This window comes from Pristiophorus japonicus, chromosome 13, assembly GCF_044704955.1.
Source record: "Pristiophorus japonicus isolate sPriJap1 chromosome 13, sPriJap1.hap1, whole genome shotgun sequence".
Taxonomy (NCBI): domain Eukaryota; kingdom Metazoa; phylum Chordata; class Chondrichthyes; family Pristiophoridae; genus Pristiophorus; species Pristiophorus japonicus.
The window spans coordinates 38,147,358-38,165,020 of NC_091989.1; the positions used below are offsets into that span (position 1 = coordinate 38,147,358).

A 17,663-nucleotide genomic window follows, 5' to 3' on the forward strand; every position below is an offset into this window, starting at 1 on the left:
CCTGCTGCACCTGCATGCCTACCTTCAATGACTGATGTACCATGACACCCAGGTCTCGTTGCACCTCACCTTTTACTAATCTGTCACCATTCAGATAATAATCTGCCTTCCTGTTTTTGCCACCAAAGTGGATAACCTCACATTTATCCACATTATACTGCATCTGTGATGCATTTGCCCATTCATCTAACCTGTCCAAGTCCCCCTGCAGCCTCTTAGCATCCTCCTCGCAGCTCGCACTGCCACCCAGCTTAGTGTCATCTGCAAACTTGGAGATATTACATTCAATTCCTTTGTCTAAATCATTAATGTATATTGTAAATAGCTGGGGTCCCAGCACTGAACCCTGCGGCACCCCACTAGTCACTGCCCGCCATTCTGAAAAGGACCCATTTATTCCCACTCTTTGCTTCCTGTCTGCCAACCAATTCTCTATCCACGTCAATACATTACCCCCAATACCATGTGCCTTAATTTTGCACACTAATCTCTTGTGTCCAAGAGTCCAAATACACCACATCCATTGGTTCTCCCTTATCCACTCTACTAGTTACATCCTCAAAAAATTCTAGATTTGTCAAGCATGATTTCCCTTTCATAAATCCACACTGACTTGGACCAATCCTGTCACTGCTTTGCAAATGCGCTGCTATTACATCTTTAATAATTGATTCCAGCATTTTCCCCACCACCGATGTCAGGCCTGTTTTCTCTCTTCCCTCCTTTTTTAAAAAGTGGGGTTACATTAGCTACCCTCCAAACCAGAGTCCATGGAATGTTGAAAAATGACTATCAATGCATCTACTATTTCTAGGACCACTTCCTTAAGTACTCTGGGATGCAGACTATCAGGCCCTGGGGATTTATCGGCCTTCAGTCCCTTCAATTTCCCTAACACCATTTCCTGACTAATAAGGATTTCCCTCAGTTCCCCCTTCTCGTTAGACCCTCGGTCTAATTAATTTCGGGAGGTTATTCATGTCTTCCTTAGTGAAGACAGAACCAAAGTATTTGTTCAAATGGTCTGCCATTTCCTTTTTCCCCATTATGAATTCACCTGATTCTGACTGCAAGGGACCTACATTAGTCCTCACTAATCTTTTTCTCTTCACATATCTATAGAAGCTTTTGCAGTCAGTTTTTATGTTCCCTGCAAGCTTAATCTCATACTCTTATTCCCCCCTCCTAATTAAACCCTTAGTCCTCCTCTGCTGAATTCTAAATTTCTCCCAGTCCTCAGGTTTTCTGCTTTTTCTGGCCAATTTATATGCCTCTTCCTTGGATTTAACACTATCCCTAATTTCCCTTGTTAGCCATGGTTGAGCCACCTTCCCTTTTTTATTCTTACGCCACACAGGGATGTACAATTGTTGGAGTTCATCCATGTGCTATTTAAATGTCTGCCATTGCCCATCCACCGTCAACCTTTTAAGTATAATTCTCCAGTCTATCCTCGCCAATTCACGTCTCATATCGTCGAAGTTTCCTTTCTTTAAGTTCAGGACCCTAGTCTCTGAATGAACTGTGCTACATTTTTATGTTAAAAATGCTATATAAATGCATGTTATTGTTAAAAGAACATTATTGTTTCACTGGAAATCTGGGAGAATTGTAGCTATACATTATAGCCACCCTCCGACCTAATCCCATCTACTAGCCTGGAACACAAAACAAATATGATAGGCTCACGGCTGCATGTGTCATTTTACTTGGCATGAGGATGGCAGAGAAGGAGATGAGTCTGACTGGACTAAGAATACACTATCAATGTTTCAAATTACTTTTTAAGAAGGGATCATTTACATTTTTAAGTTAGTAAATATTTTAAGAAAATTACAACAAAGAGGCTCCAAAATAATGCATTCAGCTAACCTCCACCCAAAAATGTTATGAAACACCCTGAATTGTATGAGAGCTGCAGTTATTATACCTGAATGTGAAGAATCTGCAAGACAGATAAGGAAGAAGTGAGACTGACTTCTGTTTAATGCACTTGACAATGAAGTGTGAACACTTTAGGTATGTATAAAGGTTGAATCAGACCTGCCTGTTTTGCCTCTTTTAAACTGTGAGGGAGCCATGCATGACCTCATGTCTTTGGGTCAGGTGTCTGCCAGCCTGTCCAGGCACTGCATAGTTTAATCCTAATGCCCTTTTATTGAAGTGGAGAATATGTATGTCATTCATCAGTTGTAATGTAGAAAAAATATATTGGGATGTTATCCTTCAGCATTACTTTCTCTGCAACCATTTTAAATATAAGAACTATGGCAATATAGCTGTCTAAAGAACGATTTGGGCGTTGCATTTTTTAGATTCTGGGTTACAAATGATTTGTATTACCGTTGCTCAGTTGGCAAACATCTGGGTCAGAAAGTTCTGAACTTGTACTGAGGGTGTCCTATCTTGTCAGAATTGCAGTCCTGGCGATGAGATGTTAAAAAAACGTGTTAAATCAAAACGTGAAACATTATTTCCAGTAAAAAAAATTAAAAGATCATTGCGACGTGCTGAATATAGATACAAGTGGATTAGCCCATATAGTGGGCCATGATGGAAATCTTGCCAATATTCAGTTATATATGTCTTGTTACATCAGGTTCTGCCTTCATTTATATCTATCTGAAATATTACGGTCCTGTAGCAAGAAATCGAGATTTAACGAGTTTAACTTCCATTTTCTGGCTTTCCAAACCTTTCCATACCTGTTGCTGGAACACCAGACTTGACGTTCAAGACCCAGAAACACGTCTCCAGCGTGACACTTGTACTCAAGACAAGAGACGGGAGACAATTAGTCCCGGCAGAAGTTTCTTCACTCGGTAATTCATTCTTTTGTTTCACTTCTCACATTTGCCATTTGTCAAAACACAATGGAGACAAATGGGTTTCTGTAGTCTGACTGTCTACTGAAAATTTAGACGCAGGATTTCTTAAATCGAACTTGGAACTGTATATATTTGAGATGTTTTTAAAAATATATTACTGTCCAGTCACCTTACAATTAAAACAAAGAAAATTAACCAAAAATGCAAGGGTGCCGTTACAAATGAATCTCGTCTGAAGAGGTGCTGTGTTTACCCCGCCTCCAGTGTAATCACAACGTGATCACGGGAATGAATAATAAAAGTTAAGGCTTATCTGAAGTACTTTGACAGATCACTGAGAATTGATAAAGCAGATCAGGAAATATATAAATGCAGCAACCAGCACTGGGACAAAAAAGGAATACTGTAGTTGAGTGTTGTCCTCGCCCTCTTCAGATGCCTCGCCGAACTCAGACATGTCTCCTTTTGCTGCTCTGGGCCCTGCGTGTTGGGCTAATAGATTGTTTTGATATTGGAATATCGACAAAGTGTGTGGCCATACCAAAGGAAATGAGGTTATGCCAAGATGTCGGATACTCAGAAATGAGGCTTCCAAATCTGATGGGCCACACCACCCTCGGGGAGGTGATCCCGAAATCTGCTGAATGGGAGTCGCTTCTTCGGACCGGGTGTCACTCGGAGGCCGGAACTTTCCTCTGCTCCTTGTTTGCTCCAGTCTGCTTAGACACGTAAGTATTCTCTGTTCAGTTATTTTATCCCTTGTCTAGTTATTTCGGATAGCGGATTGTGATCGCTGAGTGTTTGGGAATATTAGCATAATGGATGGCATGCACATTAACAATGTCCCATTGTATCGTTGCAGGTTCATCCAACCTTGCAGGAGTATGTGTGAAGCTGTCCGAGACAGTTGTAGCCAAGTCCTCGCTTGCCATGGGCAGTCTTGGCCTGCTGTCCTTGATTGTGACCGATTCCCAGCCGATGAAGACACATGCCTAACATCGATCGGCACAGAGTCTACCACTTACCGAAAATGTAAGACTTGCGAGGAATATCAATGTTGCGTTGCGAGCTGACAATATTAATGGACATTTCGCGAGTACACCACCATTCAATTCTAATTTGTTCAAACGGCTGTTATATAAACAATAACATTTTCAATATCAAATATTTGAATTCTTTGGTTTCTGCTATGTAGTTTTCCCAAAGCCGACCTGCCAGGGCTGCCCTACTACAGAGGAACCGGGTGCACATAAGAGAGTTTTGCAGACATTCTGTCAGAACAATTTTGGTAAGTTTTGAGGGAAAAAAAACTTCAAAGATAGAGGAAATAAATTGTACACAAAACCCGGCAACGGAAACGTAACCATTCTTTTTACAACGTAAAATAAACGCGGGACTTTTAATATTTTTAACACTGAATGACGGCCCCTTGTTGTTCTGCCCACAGCTGTGAAGGTTACACTGGCGAAGAGGAAGAGTGCTTCGGGAGAATCCGAGTATGATGTGGAAGGGCGGGTGGAGATGATCAGTCCCGGCCCGCTGTTTTCTCTTGGAACACGCACCATTATTCAGCAGTGGCTTCTCATCAACGCAAACTGCGCCCACAAGATGACACGCAGCAACCGAGCCGCGCAGTACGTCCTCATTGGTGATGTTCATGACGCCAATTTAATAGTAAATAAGATCTACTTGTGGCACAAGAGGGACACTCAACTGACACTCGCCGCTCGTAAATGGAAACAGCATAAATGCTAGAATGATATCTGACTTGTAATATTTGTAGATACATGAATGCATTCTTTAGGTACGCTAGGTATTGTAAATATAAATGTATAATGTTGTAAATTAATGTATATTTTACATTGTGAACGTGTAGTTTTGAATTATACTATTTGTCTGTCAAAGATATAAGTCTATAGTTACTAGAATGTTATAGAGCATGTTGTGTATTAGTGCAGAAATATACTGTTGTACATAAATGACTACCAACTAAACCAGACAAGTTTGCCATTTACTTTAACTTTAGTGCTTTTTCTGCAAGTAACACACTGGGCCAGAATTTGCAGTCAAACTAACAGAGGCTAATGGTGCCCAGTGTTATTTATGTGAAAATGGTACAACAACTTCAGGCGACGAGCCAATGCACAGTTAAAAGGCGCAATCCAAAAGCTCAAAGTTGAGGTCCGATTTGGACTGCTCCGCCGTTAGCTTCGAGAAAACGGCGACTCGCTGTTTGCCTCATCACTGAAATGTATTGAATGGCGAAGTTACTATATTTGCGCAAAATATACTTTGAAATGAAAAAGTCTTTAAAATGCACAATTAAATGTAAGTGGGCAGAGCCTGATCCACGAATTGAATCTTAAACCAGCTTAAAAGATTGCAGAAAATACAAATGTAACACTTTTTAAATTTCATGAACATTTGTGTTAGATCTGCCAATTCCAGCCAGATTGCATTGATATTACCAGTATAAACGAGTGGAAACTATGCAACATTCTTATTAAGGGTGTCCAGTCCTCGCATCTATGAGTAACTGGATTTCAAATCGCTGAAAACTACTTAAAAAAAAAACAAAAGTCTTGTAAATAATGGATAAACGGGTATGTGCTTACCCATCTAGTTATATGGTTGACACCACAGGCATGTAATAATATAATTCTATAAGCTATATTATTTGCTTCAAAATGTTGTATGAAAAAAGGCTTGCATTTATATAGCACCTTTCACATCCTCAGGATGTGCCAATCGCTTTACAACTGATAAAGTTTTTTTTTGAAGTGTCACTTTTGTAATGTAGGAAATGTGGCAGCCAATTTGCACACAGCAAGCTCTCACAAACAGCAATGTGATAATGACTAGATAACCTGTATTTTTTTGTGATGTTAATCAGGAATAAATATTGACCAAGACTCCCCCGCTCTGCTTCAAAATAGTACCATGGGATCTTTTATGCCCATCTGAGAGCAGACAGGGCCTCAAATTTATCGTCTCATTTGAAAGACGGCACTTCCGATAGTGCAGCACTCCCTCAGTACTGCACTGGAGTGTCAGCGTAGATTTTTGTGCTTTTATAACTGATATTTTTTATAACTAAAACAAGTGTTCAAAAGAGAGAAACAATTTTTTATTGTCCCTATTTTTCTCCTGGGTTGCTTGCAGCAGTGTTCTGGAGATTCCAGGGCAATCCTGGAGGGTTGGCAACCCTACCCACTAGACTGAGAACAGGTTAAGTAATTGTAATACTAAACATGGGACAGATTTTTGTGTGCATTGCACCTGGGTAAAAAGCAAGAGGAAAAAGAAGCAGGAATCAGTGATGCAAGCCATTCTCTATTGTGACCAGGAATTTCCTGGTTACATTTGGGGGTGGGCGGGCTGGAGAGCAGTTACTCTCTGAGCAGGCGTAATAATGTGCATGAGGCAGAAGGGCCCCAAGAGGGCTTCCCACCTAATTTGCTTTGTTACACCGGGCAGGTGTTCATTTGGGGCGGCACTCAGAAGAAGCAGGCTTCCAAGACCTTGCGTCCATCCCTGCTCTGAGTGGCAAATCTGAGGGGGACCTGGGTGTCAGTGGAAGGCCAACAAGGAGCAGGGTGGGTTCAGGTCAAATCAAGTCAGTGAACACATTTATTTAAACAAAGGTTTGGAAACAATACGCATTTTATGTACATTCATTCTTCATTAATTTAAAATGAGGCAATCTACCCCAGTACAGTTGGTCCTGCTTTCTTCCAGTCTGGTGTGACAAATGAAAGCAGCAGCTCATTCTGTATTGAACATGATGAAGTCTAGGCAATGCAGCAGCTGCCATTTGTTCATTCTCCCAGCATACAACATGGTAACAGAGCAGAAGCATTATTATAGTATCGATTTTTAAATTTCAAATATAATGTATCATCTTGTTTTGAACTTTAAAAATAGCACCTTTAAAAATACTAGATAATGGATGAAATATATAACTCTTGTTTTGGGTTTTGGGCTGGAAGGCCGTTGTAACAGTACTTCTATGTACCGCTTTAAGTCTGGGTATTTGATGAATAAAGCGTTTATATCTTCATGTTCATTAGACATTAATTGATTCTATGCACTGCTCATCCAAAGCAAACCATTGGAATAGTTCTGTTCTCCATGTAAAGCCTGACTGCAGTTGATGCTTTGTGTGAAGTACAGCAGGCTGATATGACGAACACTGCAGATGAAGATAATAGTTCTTTACTTTGCTTATGGATCAGCTTCTGTAATTTTAGGATGAGAACTACCACCACTTCAAGAATCTCTAGTAGAATATTTGGATTCAAATGTAATGATAGGGCTGCCAATATAACATGATGCCAATGATGTTTCCAAAATATGGATTCAGGTTATTCCAAGTTGCAACTTCAAAAGGGCTCAAATGTTTAATTTACTGCATTTAGAAAAGAGGAAAATTATATTACATATACAACATAAGAAATTTCCACATACATTTAAAACATGGAGTCAGGTTAGAACAAAAGCACAATTGAAGTTATGTACCAACATTAGTTTATGGATATAAAGTATTAAGCTTGCAGTTTTCCCAATGGCTCACTAGATAAATGAAACGCATCATCACAGACATGTTACATATCTGTCTCTTCTGTCTGTCTTGAGGCAGTTTTTTTGAAGTTGAGCATGACTTGCTGCCACATTTAAATGAGTTTGAAGATGACTGATGAGACCAATGCGGCCAGGTCCCGAACTTCATTTTAAAGTGTGCAAAAATGCAGTGAGGGCTTCTGCCTCTGCCACCCTTTCAGGCAGTGAGTTCCAGACCCCCGCCATTCTCTAGGGTGAAAAAGTTCTCAACTCCCTGATTATTGTTGATTAATTTATTTTAAAAGTAGCTGGGAATTGAACAGGGCCAATGGTTGTCAGGGCAAGTACAGATTCAATTAACAAAATACTTTATTGAACACAAAGGTTTGAGTCATGTGGAGACCATCATACCACCTGTTGGACACAACTGGTCAAAACTTATCATGGTCCAGCACTGCAATTTATTTTTGCTCGTTAAGTTTGGAGTCAGGTTTAAATTTCACATTATTTCTCGGCAGTTTTACCGAAAATTGTGCACCTCCCTACAGACAATTAAATAAATTGGATAGAGTCTGTGAGAATGAAATATTATCAGGTCTGTTGGAAAGGGAGACTTAATGGGATAAAGTTTCTTGTTTAATACTAATTTTCTTTTAATTGGCCAAAATAATTGCATTTCCACTTTTCTCTCCCTTTCTATTTTCACTCTCTATGAGAATGTGCCTGCATTTGGCACAATGCCCCCACCCCCCCGGCCTCTCTCTGCACAGCAAGGTTGAGGTTAGAAACGTGCTGTGTGGCATTTCGCAGGTGCAGTATGATGCCTTACTATATGTCACTGTGCATTGCATCACTGATAATTAATCTTTCTAGAGGAAAATAAGTCTATTAAAGTATTAGATTTGTTTGCTTACCGCTGTTCTGAAGTAATTTCCAGTGCTGCTTCAGTTCTCGTCTAAGTTTCACCAACACTAGTGCATTTTCTTGTTTCAGAGCAAAAGGTCTCATGGTAGATATAGGATCACCAAGCAAAGAACTCATCAAAGTCTCCACAAGGTCAGAAGCCTGAACAAAAGTGAGAAAATCTATTTTACAACAGGTTATTAGCATTAACATTTTTTTTCAAATAATTTTAAAACAAACCAGAACAGTTCAGTCCATATTGTACCTGAAATTGCTGTCGAGGCTTCCTGTGGGAGAATGCCTCCGAACCGCAAATTAAATCTGTCCTTAACTGATGGCCCCGGACCTACCGAAGTCTCGCGCTCCTCGGCCTGCAGGCATATACCTGCGTAAAGTTAGGTCCACGTATCCCAGGGACGCAGGCGTTCGCAATAGCCTCCGGGATCACGTGGGCCGGCCATCTAAATAAAAAGGGGGATTCCCATTATGCTTATGGGGATTCCATTTACGTACAGAGTCCCCATCTTCTTCTTAGACGGTCCCTCGAATCGAGGATGACTTGCTTCCACGCCAAAAAGGGATGAGTTCACAGGTGTTTCGATGAAGGACCCAATATTGCAGATCCCGAACTACATGTTGAAGGGTGGAAGATGCCTGTGCGTGGATTTTTTTTTAACGTATGGTTGCCGTTGCACACCAGCCACCACACGGGCTTGACAGAGATAGGTCTTGGTCCAATGGCAAGGATTAACCAAGACGACTGGAGACCAGCTCTGCTGCACAGACCTCGTGCGCACACATATTGCAGTGTGGGCTGGCCCATTCTGCCCCTGCGCCCTCGCCTCTTCTGGGCCCCCATAAGCATAATAGGAATCACATAAAAAATAAATTTTCACACAACCTAAATAAAAATTAATCATCCTATGTTTAAAATGAATTAAAATACAATTTAACTATACATTTAAAACAAAAATTTAATTTTTTGAAATAAACATTTTTAAAGGGGCTAAAAATAACCTAAACTAATTTAAGGTTTTTGAATGTTTAAATAATTTTTTTAAAATCTTACGTTAATATTTATTTAACCCTTACACTGGTAAAAGAAGGCCTTATGTTTGCTTTTACCAGGAGCAAGAGTTTCATGGGCAATTGCTGGGCAGTAGCGACAGCAAATGTCGATTTCCTTCGGATTCGTACGATCGATCAAGCTGAAACTTGACAGATCGCAAGTTTCCAGTTTTCGCGCATGCGCATCGCATCGGGGCACTTGTGTACTGTGCGTACATGGTCATAGACCCCGGAAAATCTGGGCCATTAATTTAATAAAACTCAAAATTGCCCCATTCATTCCATCTTTCTCCATCTCTTCTATTCTGCTCTCCTGAAAGCGCTTACTTGTGCTGGTGTATGGTTTCATGGGGACTGTCAGTCTATGGTCCCTTGCTAAAACAGACATTCTGCATGTGTACACTTAGTGAAAGTGGGGGCATTACTGCTGAACCCACAAATATACTTTACAACAGAGATCACTGTAGTGATCAGCAATGGGATTGCCAACTGATCTTTTTCCCTTTCTTAACTTAGAACTGCCGAGGTCAATTGTAGCATCCTTCCCACTATCATGGCTGAGATTAGCTAACTGAGCACAGGCCAGGAATCAGAACGTTAGACTTTCTTGGGATCTAACTAACCTACCTGATCTAATGGGAGTGGCTCAGAATATATATTGTAGTGTGTGTTCTTTAGGATTAATTTAGACAGTGCTGCAAACAGCAACAGTTGTTCTGTAATCTTGTTTTCACATGCACCAGACAATACTGCATAAGATCAGAAGCCCAGTGTAAACAACACAAACAATATAGACAGTTTCATACTTTTAAGAGTTACACATGTATTGTAAACCTCTGCAAACATAAAATTAACCTAGAGCCTAAAGAACCAATTAATTTCATCATACCCGGCTTATTACAAGGATCCGACCCTCAGCAAGCACCTGGAGTAAATGTGTCAAGTGAGCTAGTGTAAATGCTTGAATTCCAATGTTAGATCCCACTGCCAAAATCACCAGTTCAGGCCGGTGTCCATATGCCAAAGGTAGAATAAACTCCAACAGTGTATAAAGAAGATCCCCATCCCATTCATTATTCTGTAAAAGAAAAGAGAAAAAAAATACTCAAAGTTGGCGATGCAATTTCCTGTCCTACAATTAGACTAAAAGCTTTTGACTCTCTGGGGGCTGTTGCATTTCTGCATTGGGGAGGACTGGTCAAGGAGAAAGAATCATACAGAAGTGATCTCTGGTGTCTTCTGACTGCGAGTAGGGCACTCATTTTGATCTTCCTAGTCCATAGGGATTCTCTGTTTCACTGGTGAAGAAAGTAAAGCATATATTTCTGTGGAGGATACAATTTCTATAAATGTTGGAAATTGTCTCTTAAAATGCAAGGGTTGGCCTTTGTTGGATCAAGTAGAAATTAAGTTGAGTTCTGGATAGATTGAAAAAGGTTCCAAATTTGCTCTTGCTGCAGTGGCAAAATGACAAATAAATTTCTTAAACCCACAAGGTAGTACCAAACATTTATAAATAAAAGTTTTATATAATTCACATGACTTGACAAGGACCATGAGAATACTTTGAGGACAGCAAGAACAGAAGTGATGGAAGTAGTCCAATATCGAGTTTTCACTTTGGACAACTTGGGGTATCCTACTGTACGAGGAAGGTAACAAATGAACATATACTTTATTCATATTTTGCTTTCCACAACTACAATCTACTATTCCAAAAGTCGGATTTTAATAATCAGAACATAATACTGTTAATTAAAGGTCAAAGTTTGAAACCTTATTTTTCATAAAATTAAACTCCTGGCTAAGCAGCACATAAAAATGTCATGGCATTTCAGATAGGTGGTGCTGCACACAGGTTCCTGCTCCAGTTATAGAAAGACTCCAATCCTGCACCATTGTCCCAGTTAGTTTTTACTGCAAACTAAACCACTGTAGGACAGATCGGTGGGATTATGTTTTGCAGAGGAGCGATAAAGCTGGCCAGGTAAGTAATGTAGCTTTCTGCTGCATTCTGTATCTTCCACACATAGGGCCCAAGTTTCCACACGATAAAAAACGGGCGCCCCTCCGAGCTGGGCGCCCGTTTTTCGCGCCTAAACCGGCGCCAGAAAAAAAACGTGCGATTCTGGAGAGCCCTGCAGCTCCTTGTCTGTTTGGCGTGGCGCCCAGGGGGGCGGAGCCTACACTCGCGCCGATTTTGTAAGTGGGAGGGGGCGGGTACCGTTTAAATTAGTTTTTTTTTCCTGCCGGCAACGCTGCGCGTGCATGTTGGAGCGTTCGCGCACGCGCAGTGTGAAGGAAACATTGGCACTCGGCCATTTTTGTAGTTCTTTGTAGCTGTTTAATTTTTGAACATTTTTTTAATAAAAGCACATTGCCATCAGCACAGAGGCTTCCTGCAGCCTTCTCACTGTCTCCTCCCCCGCTCCGTGGGAACGAACGGCTGTCTCCTCCTCTCACCCCTCCCCGCTCCGCGGGAACGGCTGTCTCCTCCTCCTCCTCCCCCCCCGCCCCCCACTCCGCGGGAACGAACAGCTGTTTCCTTCCCCACCCCCCCCCCCCGCCGCGGGAACGAACGGCTGCAGAATTCTTCCTGGCTGAAGCACTTTCACACAGGTAGGAAGATGGTTTATTTAATCTTTTCTTTGCTTATAAATGTTTATTCAGGTTGGATTTATTTGTATAATATTTGTAGAAGTATAAATAAGGATTTATTGTAGAATTTAATGACTTCCCTCCCCCCCCCACCCCCCTCCCCCCCCACCTCGGTTCTGGACGCCTAATTTGTAACCTGCACCTGATTTTTTAATGTGTAGAACGGTTTTTTCAGTTCTACAAAAATCTTCACTTGCTCCATTCTAAGTTAGTTTGGAGTACGTTTTCACTGTGGAAACTTTGAAATCAGGCGTCAGTGGCCGGACACGCCCCCTTTTGAAGAAAAAATTCTGTTCCAAAGTAGAACTGTTCTACCGGACTAGAACTGCAGAAAAAAAAATGTGGAGAATTGCGATTTCTAAGATAGTCCGTTCTCCACCAGTTGCTCCTAAAAATCAGGCGCAAATCATGTGGAAACTTGGGCCCATAATAAGGGTATACAAAAGTAGTAGGAGCTTCAAGACGAGCTAGCAGGACCAGTTTGCTAAAATCAAATGCTGTTATTAAATCTAGACCGCAGCGTTTAATAAATCTGTGAAGATTTCTCCATTGGCAGTCTCATATATGCTATTAAGTGGAACATGATTCACTGCAACAGTTAAGCAACTTGCCTACTCAGCTTCACTGGAAAACAGTAGTATAGGCATCATTAGCTATGGGACTTCCTTGGGACCTTGATAAAGCAAACAAATAACTGCACTACGTGAAACAAATCTAGTTGAGACTGCTTCAATTATCTTTCACAAGGCATAATAATTTAGCTGGTATCTGAGCACATAATGGAAACAACGTTCCAGATCTGAGTTGCTTGGTGACAGGTAAAATTATGGGATGTCAATTCCTTGATTTAAATGACAATGGGAAGCAGCCTAAGCCAGTCTTTAGGGGACTCCCATTAATCACCTCTGTACAGCTTTGATCTAACAATTCACCATGGGAAATCGGTCATCATCTTCCTAGTCTTCGTCCCTCTCAAGTGACTCTGATTGCCAGTTCTCTGTAGGTGTATGGGAGTATTGCAAAATGTATCCTTAGATCTCTGCTAGTTGTGGGATTCTGGTCTGTCCCATAATGGCTTTAATTGATTTCACCACCTCAACAAATGACTTAATCAGGGAGCTGAATCTTGTCGTGTTCTCTGTGGTTGTCCAGAAAAGGGATCCAGATTTTCTTCCATTTCCCTGAATCTTCCTCGAGAGGAAGTCTGCAAATGTCCAAGAGTGGATCTCCCAATGAGATCATGCAGATGTAAGGCCATGATGTAGGATGTTGTGGGTTGCACACAGCACAGTGAGGGCGGGTGCTGGGAGCACAAATACTTTGTGCAAGAACCATGTAGTTTTCCCTGTATTAACTTATGTGTTATTCTTAAATTCCTGAACAGTAATCTAGTTGCTGTAAATGGCTTCTCCAACTACATTAGGCAATTTTTGCCTTTGAGAAGGTGGTGGTGAGTCACCTTACAACTGAGTGGCTTGCTAGGCCATTTCAGACAGTAGTTAAGAGTCAACCACACTGCTGTGGGTCTGAAGTCTCATATAGACCAGACCAGGTAAGGACAGCAGATTTCCTCCCCTAAAGGACATTAGTGAACTCACATCTCCGGATCATTAGTCCTGGCCTGTGGATTACTAGTCCAGTAACGTAACCACAATGCTACCGTACCTTCAAGAATTCTAAACTATCCAGTTAGTGGAGTATAAAACATTTTCTCAAATTTAATTTGGTGTACATACATTGGTCAGTAATAATTACTTAAAATAGCCATTTTCTACACATACCTCTTTCCAGCAAATTGGAATGTAGTAATTGCTTTGTCTCTTCTCATCCTGCTTCCCATATATCTGCACCACTAGGATTTTTCTGACAATTGCATTTCAAAAGATGTTAAAATATTGCATTTTCTTAATATTCAACAATTGACTTATTTTAAATAGCTGGAATCTAGTCAGAATTTTATTTTTTAATTTTGGTATTTCTCAACTCACAAAGTTTATCCTCATCTACCACTTTGAGTAGACTGGGTTGGGGCGGGGTTGCAGTCGCATAGATCTGCACTCTCCTTCGGTCAGGTGCACAGATATGCCAATTTTATATGTAACCTCATGGGAACCATATATGTCCCCAAGTCTTCTACTGATGTTTCTATACAACACCTTTTCATTGTTGGGGAGTTGGAACCAAATGTTTAAAATTGTGTCCTCCACAGGTCTTTTTTTTTTTAAAAAAAGAATAAAGGCTGTCCATTATTAAGCCATACAAACAAGGTCCCAGATGTGTTTACTCAGGACAGAATGAGAAAACATTTAGGACACAATTGTCCTAATTAGGTAGGAGAAAAATAAGCCACAATTCCTGCTCCTGATTGATGTCCAGTGACTCCTGCTTGAAAGTCCGTGTGTGTTGATTTCAGGCTTTGTTGCCATGCCTTCTACAGTTGAATAGCTTTCCAGTGCTGAGGCTCACACATTATGAATGGTCACGAGGATGATCTACCAGGGGGCTTCAGCAAAAGAGGTAATTTTGGAAAAATAAAATAAAAATCAGCAATGAAAGAGAATGATCATTAATTCAGCTGAATGAATATCGAAGTGTTTTCTTTGAACAAAATCTTTCACCACTTTTTCCTCCTTCACTTCTCTGCTAAAGACCATAGTCCTCAAATTCATCAGGATGCAAGGTCTGCCCATTCCTCGGCGGTGTGTCGTTTAAAACCGCCGAAATACCGCAGAGCTTGAAAAGCACTAGTTTGGTGGAATTTTTTTCAGCAGTATGCGAGCGGTCTGCAGCAGGCGGTATACAGTATTATAGTCAATCAAGATCGACTTTCTTGTCAATGGATGGTGCGGCACTGCACTGCACATGCGCGAACTCCACAGGTGCTTTCCCCCCACGATTTCAGGGGTCAGGGGGTCACCTGTGCATGCGCAGAGAGTTGAAGTCGAGGGAGAGAGATTAAAGAAGGAGCAGCAAGGTATTAGAGGGTCAGCTGGTTTAATCAGAGAGATTCCAAAGTCAAAAAATAATAATTCTACAATAATATATTTTATAAATCAAAAATCATATAATATATAACAAATATAAATAGAATGGAAATGCTGAAAAAAATCGAAGCGCAGGACTATCAAGAAGGACAGGAGGTTGAAGGCACCCGCCTTCGACGAGATGGAGCTACCTGCCCTGCTGGAGAATATTAGAGAGAGATACTCCAACTTAACGAAGGGTGGTCGTGGAAAGCCCCACCAAAGGAGTACAACAGAATATGGGATGAGATCGGGGAGGCTAGTACGCACCAGGGAAAGGTGTCGTAAGAGTTGGAACGACCTGGTGAAGGTAGCAAGAATAAGTAATTATTTTAATTAGGCATCCCCCATGTACTATGCAAATATAGATTCAGTGTCACACGGATGATGTTATTTATCCCAAGATTACGGCGATGTATTTAGTGCTTTCAGGCAATGACAAGAGGATCAACACAGTGTTATGTGTGTGTGTGTGTGTATAAACCTGCATGTCTGCGATGTTAAATGGATTGAAGATTTTTACTTCACTTTCTACAGAAGACATCTGCAATAGCAGCGGATCAGCGGCGTACCGGGCCGGTGCAGGGAGGGGGGTGAAAGAGAATCCCAACACACGAATCATTGACAGAGATTGAGATCCGTGCCCTGTTACTGGTCGGGGATAGCAACCGTGCCATCACGGCATTGGAGCTGACCCACCCACACAGAATGGTCAGTTCAATACAATCCCCAGTTTGTGCTGCGGTCCTGTAATATCATGTAATGTAACTGTAATCTTGGCCTCATGTAACTGTAATCTTGGCCTCATGTAATGTAAGTTTATTGCACTGTAATATTGGGCTCATGTGATGTACTGCAATGTTGGGGGCATGTAACACAATGCATATATGTATTGTCTGTCTGTGATATGTAATGCAGTAATGCAGCAGTGGTGGACATTTAAGTAAGACTGCGCTACGTCACTGTACTCATGTAACCCTGACCCCTCCCCTGGTGCCAAGCATTTTGAAATATTGTTTTGTACTTCCAGACTTGGAGGATACAGACCAGACCTCCGCAGAGAGACTAGACGACAGACCCACTGCCTCGACCTCTGGCATCACCCAGCCCTCTCCAGACTTCACCCCTGCCAGAGATGATGAAGAGGAAGAGGAAGAGCAGCTCATCCTGGAGCCAGTGGTGGGGGTGGAGACGGAAGAGGGTACACCACTTCCATGTGGGCCAGCTGGAACATCCTCCACCACCGACTCTATATTCATGGGACTACCCCATGCCTTCTCTGATTCTGTGGAACCAAGCCGTGCACAGTAAGGCACCCCCAGTGTTGCAGCGCCTTTGCCGCCGCGACGGAGGTTGGTGCAGAAAAGGTCCATGGCTGCAAGACAGATAGGTGCGTAGCAGGACACGGTGCGTCGGTCACAGGCCAGCGTCAACATAAGTCGAGAGCTGCTCAAGGCCTTGGCTACGATAGTTGGAAACGTCTGATCACTGCGATGGAGCAAGCCGCCGACTCCATGCGGCAATCGATGGGATCGCCACATGGCGCGGAATCCTCTTGTGCCATAGTAGTCGGGTCGACAGCACCTGAGGATGAGGAGCTGCCAGCAGCTTCCAGCCCTGAAGCCGTGCCTTCCGGATCACTAGCTTCTCCTGAGGCCCCATTCATTGCGCCTGCAATGTCTGACTCCCAACAACAGCAACAGCACTCGGGGTGCACTGCTGCACGCTTGGTACCAGCACGGGGAGGTCCAGGCTCAGGAGCAGTGGGAAAGGGAAGTGGGGGGAGGGGGCGGGGCCAAGTCCCAAGTGTGGTGGAGCATGTGGTCGAGGTCAAGGACAGTAAAGGGTGCTTTGTTGTAGTCAAGTGTTCATTGCTCATTTAAAATGGTTGAAGTTTGATTTTTTTTAAATTTATTTCAAGTTGTTAAAGTTGTTCAAAGTTAAAGTTGTAAGTTTTACAATTGTATAATTTTTACATTTTTACATAAACGTTTCAATTGAATTTAAGCACTCTTGTACAGTGTCAAACTTTTGGGGTAACAGTCATCAGGGTCACAAAACGTAACTCTCCACATTAAGGCATTCATTTATGAGCTGCTGACATAACAATTTTGCAGTGACATACGCTCCGTGTGCCCTCTGCTGTGGTGTTTGGGGTGGGGGGGGCGCCATGGGTTCATCTGGAAGCTCCCTCTCATCCTCATTCCCCTCATTTTCCTCTTCCGTCTCCTGCACTTGCGCCTCACGTGGTCCCGCAGTCCCGTGGCAATTCCTGTCACCGCATGATTGCTAAATTATGCAACATGCAGCACACCACTGAACTGAGCAACCTGCCTCCAGAGTGGTCCAAGCACTGAAAGCGCTGCTTCAGCACGCCAATTGTCTTTTTGATAATATTACGCGTGGCTATATGGCTCTTATTATATCGTTGCTCAGCTTCTGTCTGAGGGTTCCACAGCGGGGTCAAGAGCCAGGTGGCGAGGCCGTACCCATTGTCCCCCAGCATCCATCTTGTGGCTCAGACTTCAACAGATCAGACACAGTGCTCTCATGCAAGATGTGCACATCATGGATGCTCCCTGGAAAGTAGGCATCCACTGCCATGATGCGCTGCGTATGGTCG

General features: G+C 42.2%; 2 protein-coding genes and 1 long non-coding RNA gene across 5 annotated transcripts in view; 2 read left to right on the top strand and 1 right to left on the bottom strand.

The window, feature by feature from the left end:
• The first annotated feature begins 3,263 nt into the window (after positions 1-3,263).
• Positions 3,264-4,583, top strand: szl (sizzled). Its single transcript, XM_070896634.1, has 4 exons — positions 3,264-3,556; positions 3,691-3,860; positions 4,024-4,116; positions 4,276-4,583. Exons 1-4 carry the CDS (start codon positions 3,264-3,266, stop codon positions 4,581-4,583), a joined length of 864 nt encoding a protein of 287 aa, XP_070752735.1.
• A 1,857-nt stretch (positions 4,584-6,440) lies between these two features.
• hdac10 (histone deacetylase 10) overlaps positions 6,441-17,663 on the bottom strand; it is a 45,075-nt gene continuing 33,852 nt past the window's right edge. For 2 of the 3 annotated variants that reach the window (XM_070897374.1, XM_070897373.1), the window contains 4 exons: positions 13,799-13,880; positions 10,249-10,437; positions 8,303-8,453; positions 6,441-7,236 (listed from right to left, as the gene is read on the bottom strand). In XM_070897374.1, the coding sequence (XP_070753475.1) occupies positions 7,229-7,236; positions 8,303-8,453; positions 10,249-10,437; positions 13,799-13,880 (430 nt within the window). In that variant the 3' untranslated portion in view covers positions 6,441-7,228. Of the gene's footprint in view, positions 7,237-8,302; positions 8,454-10,248; positions 10,438-13,798; positions 13,881-17,663 lie in introns of those variants that run through there. The other variant, XM_070897375.1, reaches the window with a different exon arrangement.
• LOC139278520 (uncharacterized) lies at positions 8,379-16,364 on the top strand. Its single transcript, XR_011596290.1, has 3 exons — positions 8,379-8,463; positions 15,578-15,751; positions 16,071-16,364. It is a non-coding gene; the product is annotated as an uncharacterized lncRNA (long non-coding RNA).

What these genes read in the sequence shown, in the direction of transcription:
- szl (XM_070896634.1), top strand. Translation starts at nt 3,264, where the DNA reads ATGCCTCGCCGAACTCAGACATGTCTCCTTTTGCTGCTCTGGGCCCTG. An exon ending in GTCTACCACTTACCGAAAAT is followed by an intron (nt 3,861 to 4,023) that starts GTAAGACTTGCG and finishes TCTGCTATGTAG; the next exon opens with TTTTCCCAAAGCCGACCTGC. An exon ending in ATTCTGTCAGAACAATTTTG is followed by an intron (nt 4,117 to 4,275) that starts GTAAGTTTTGAG and finishes TTCTGCCCACAG; the next exon opens with CTGTGAAGGTTACACTGGCG.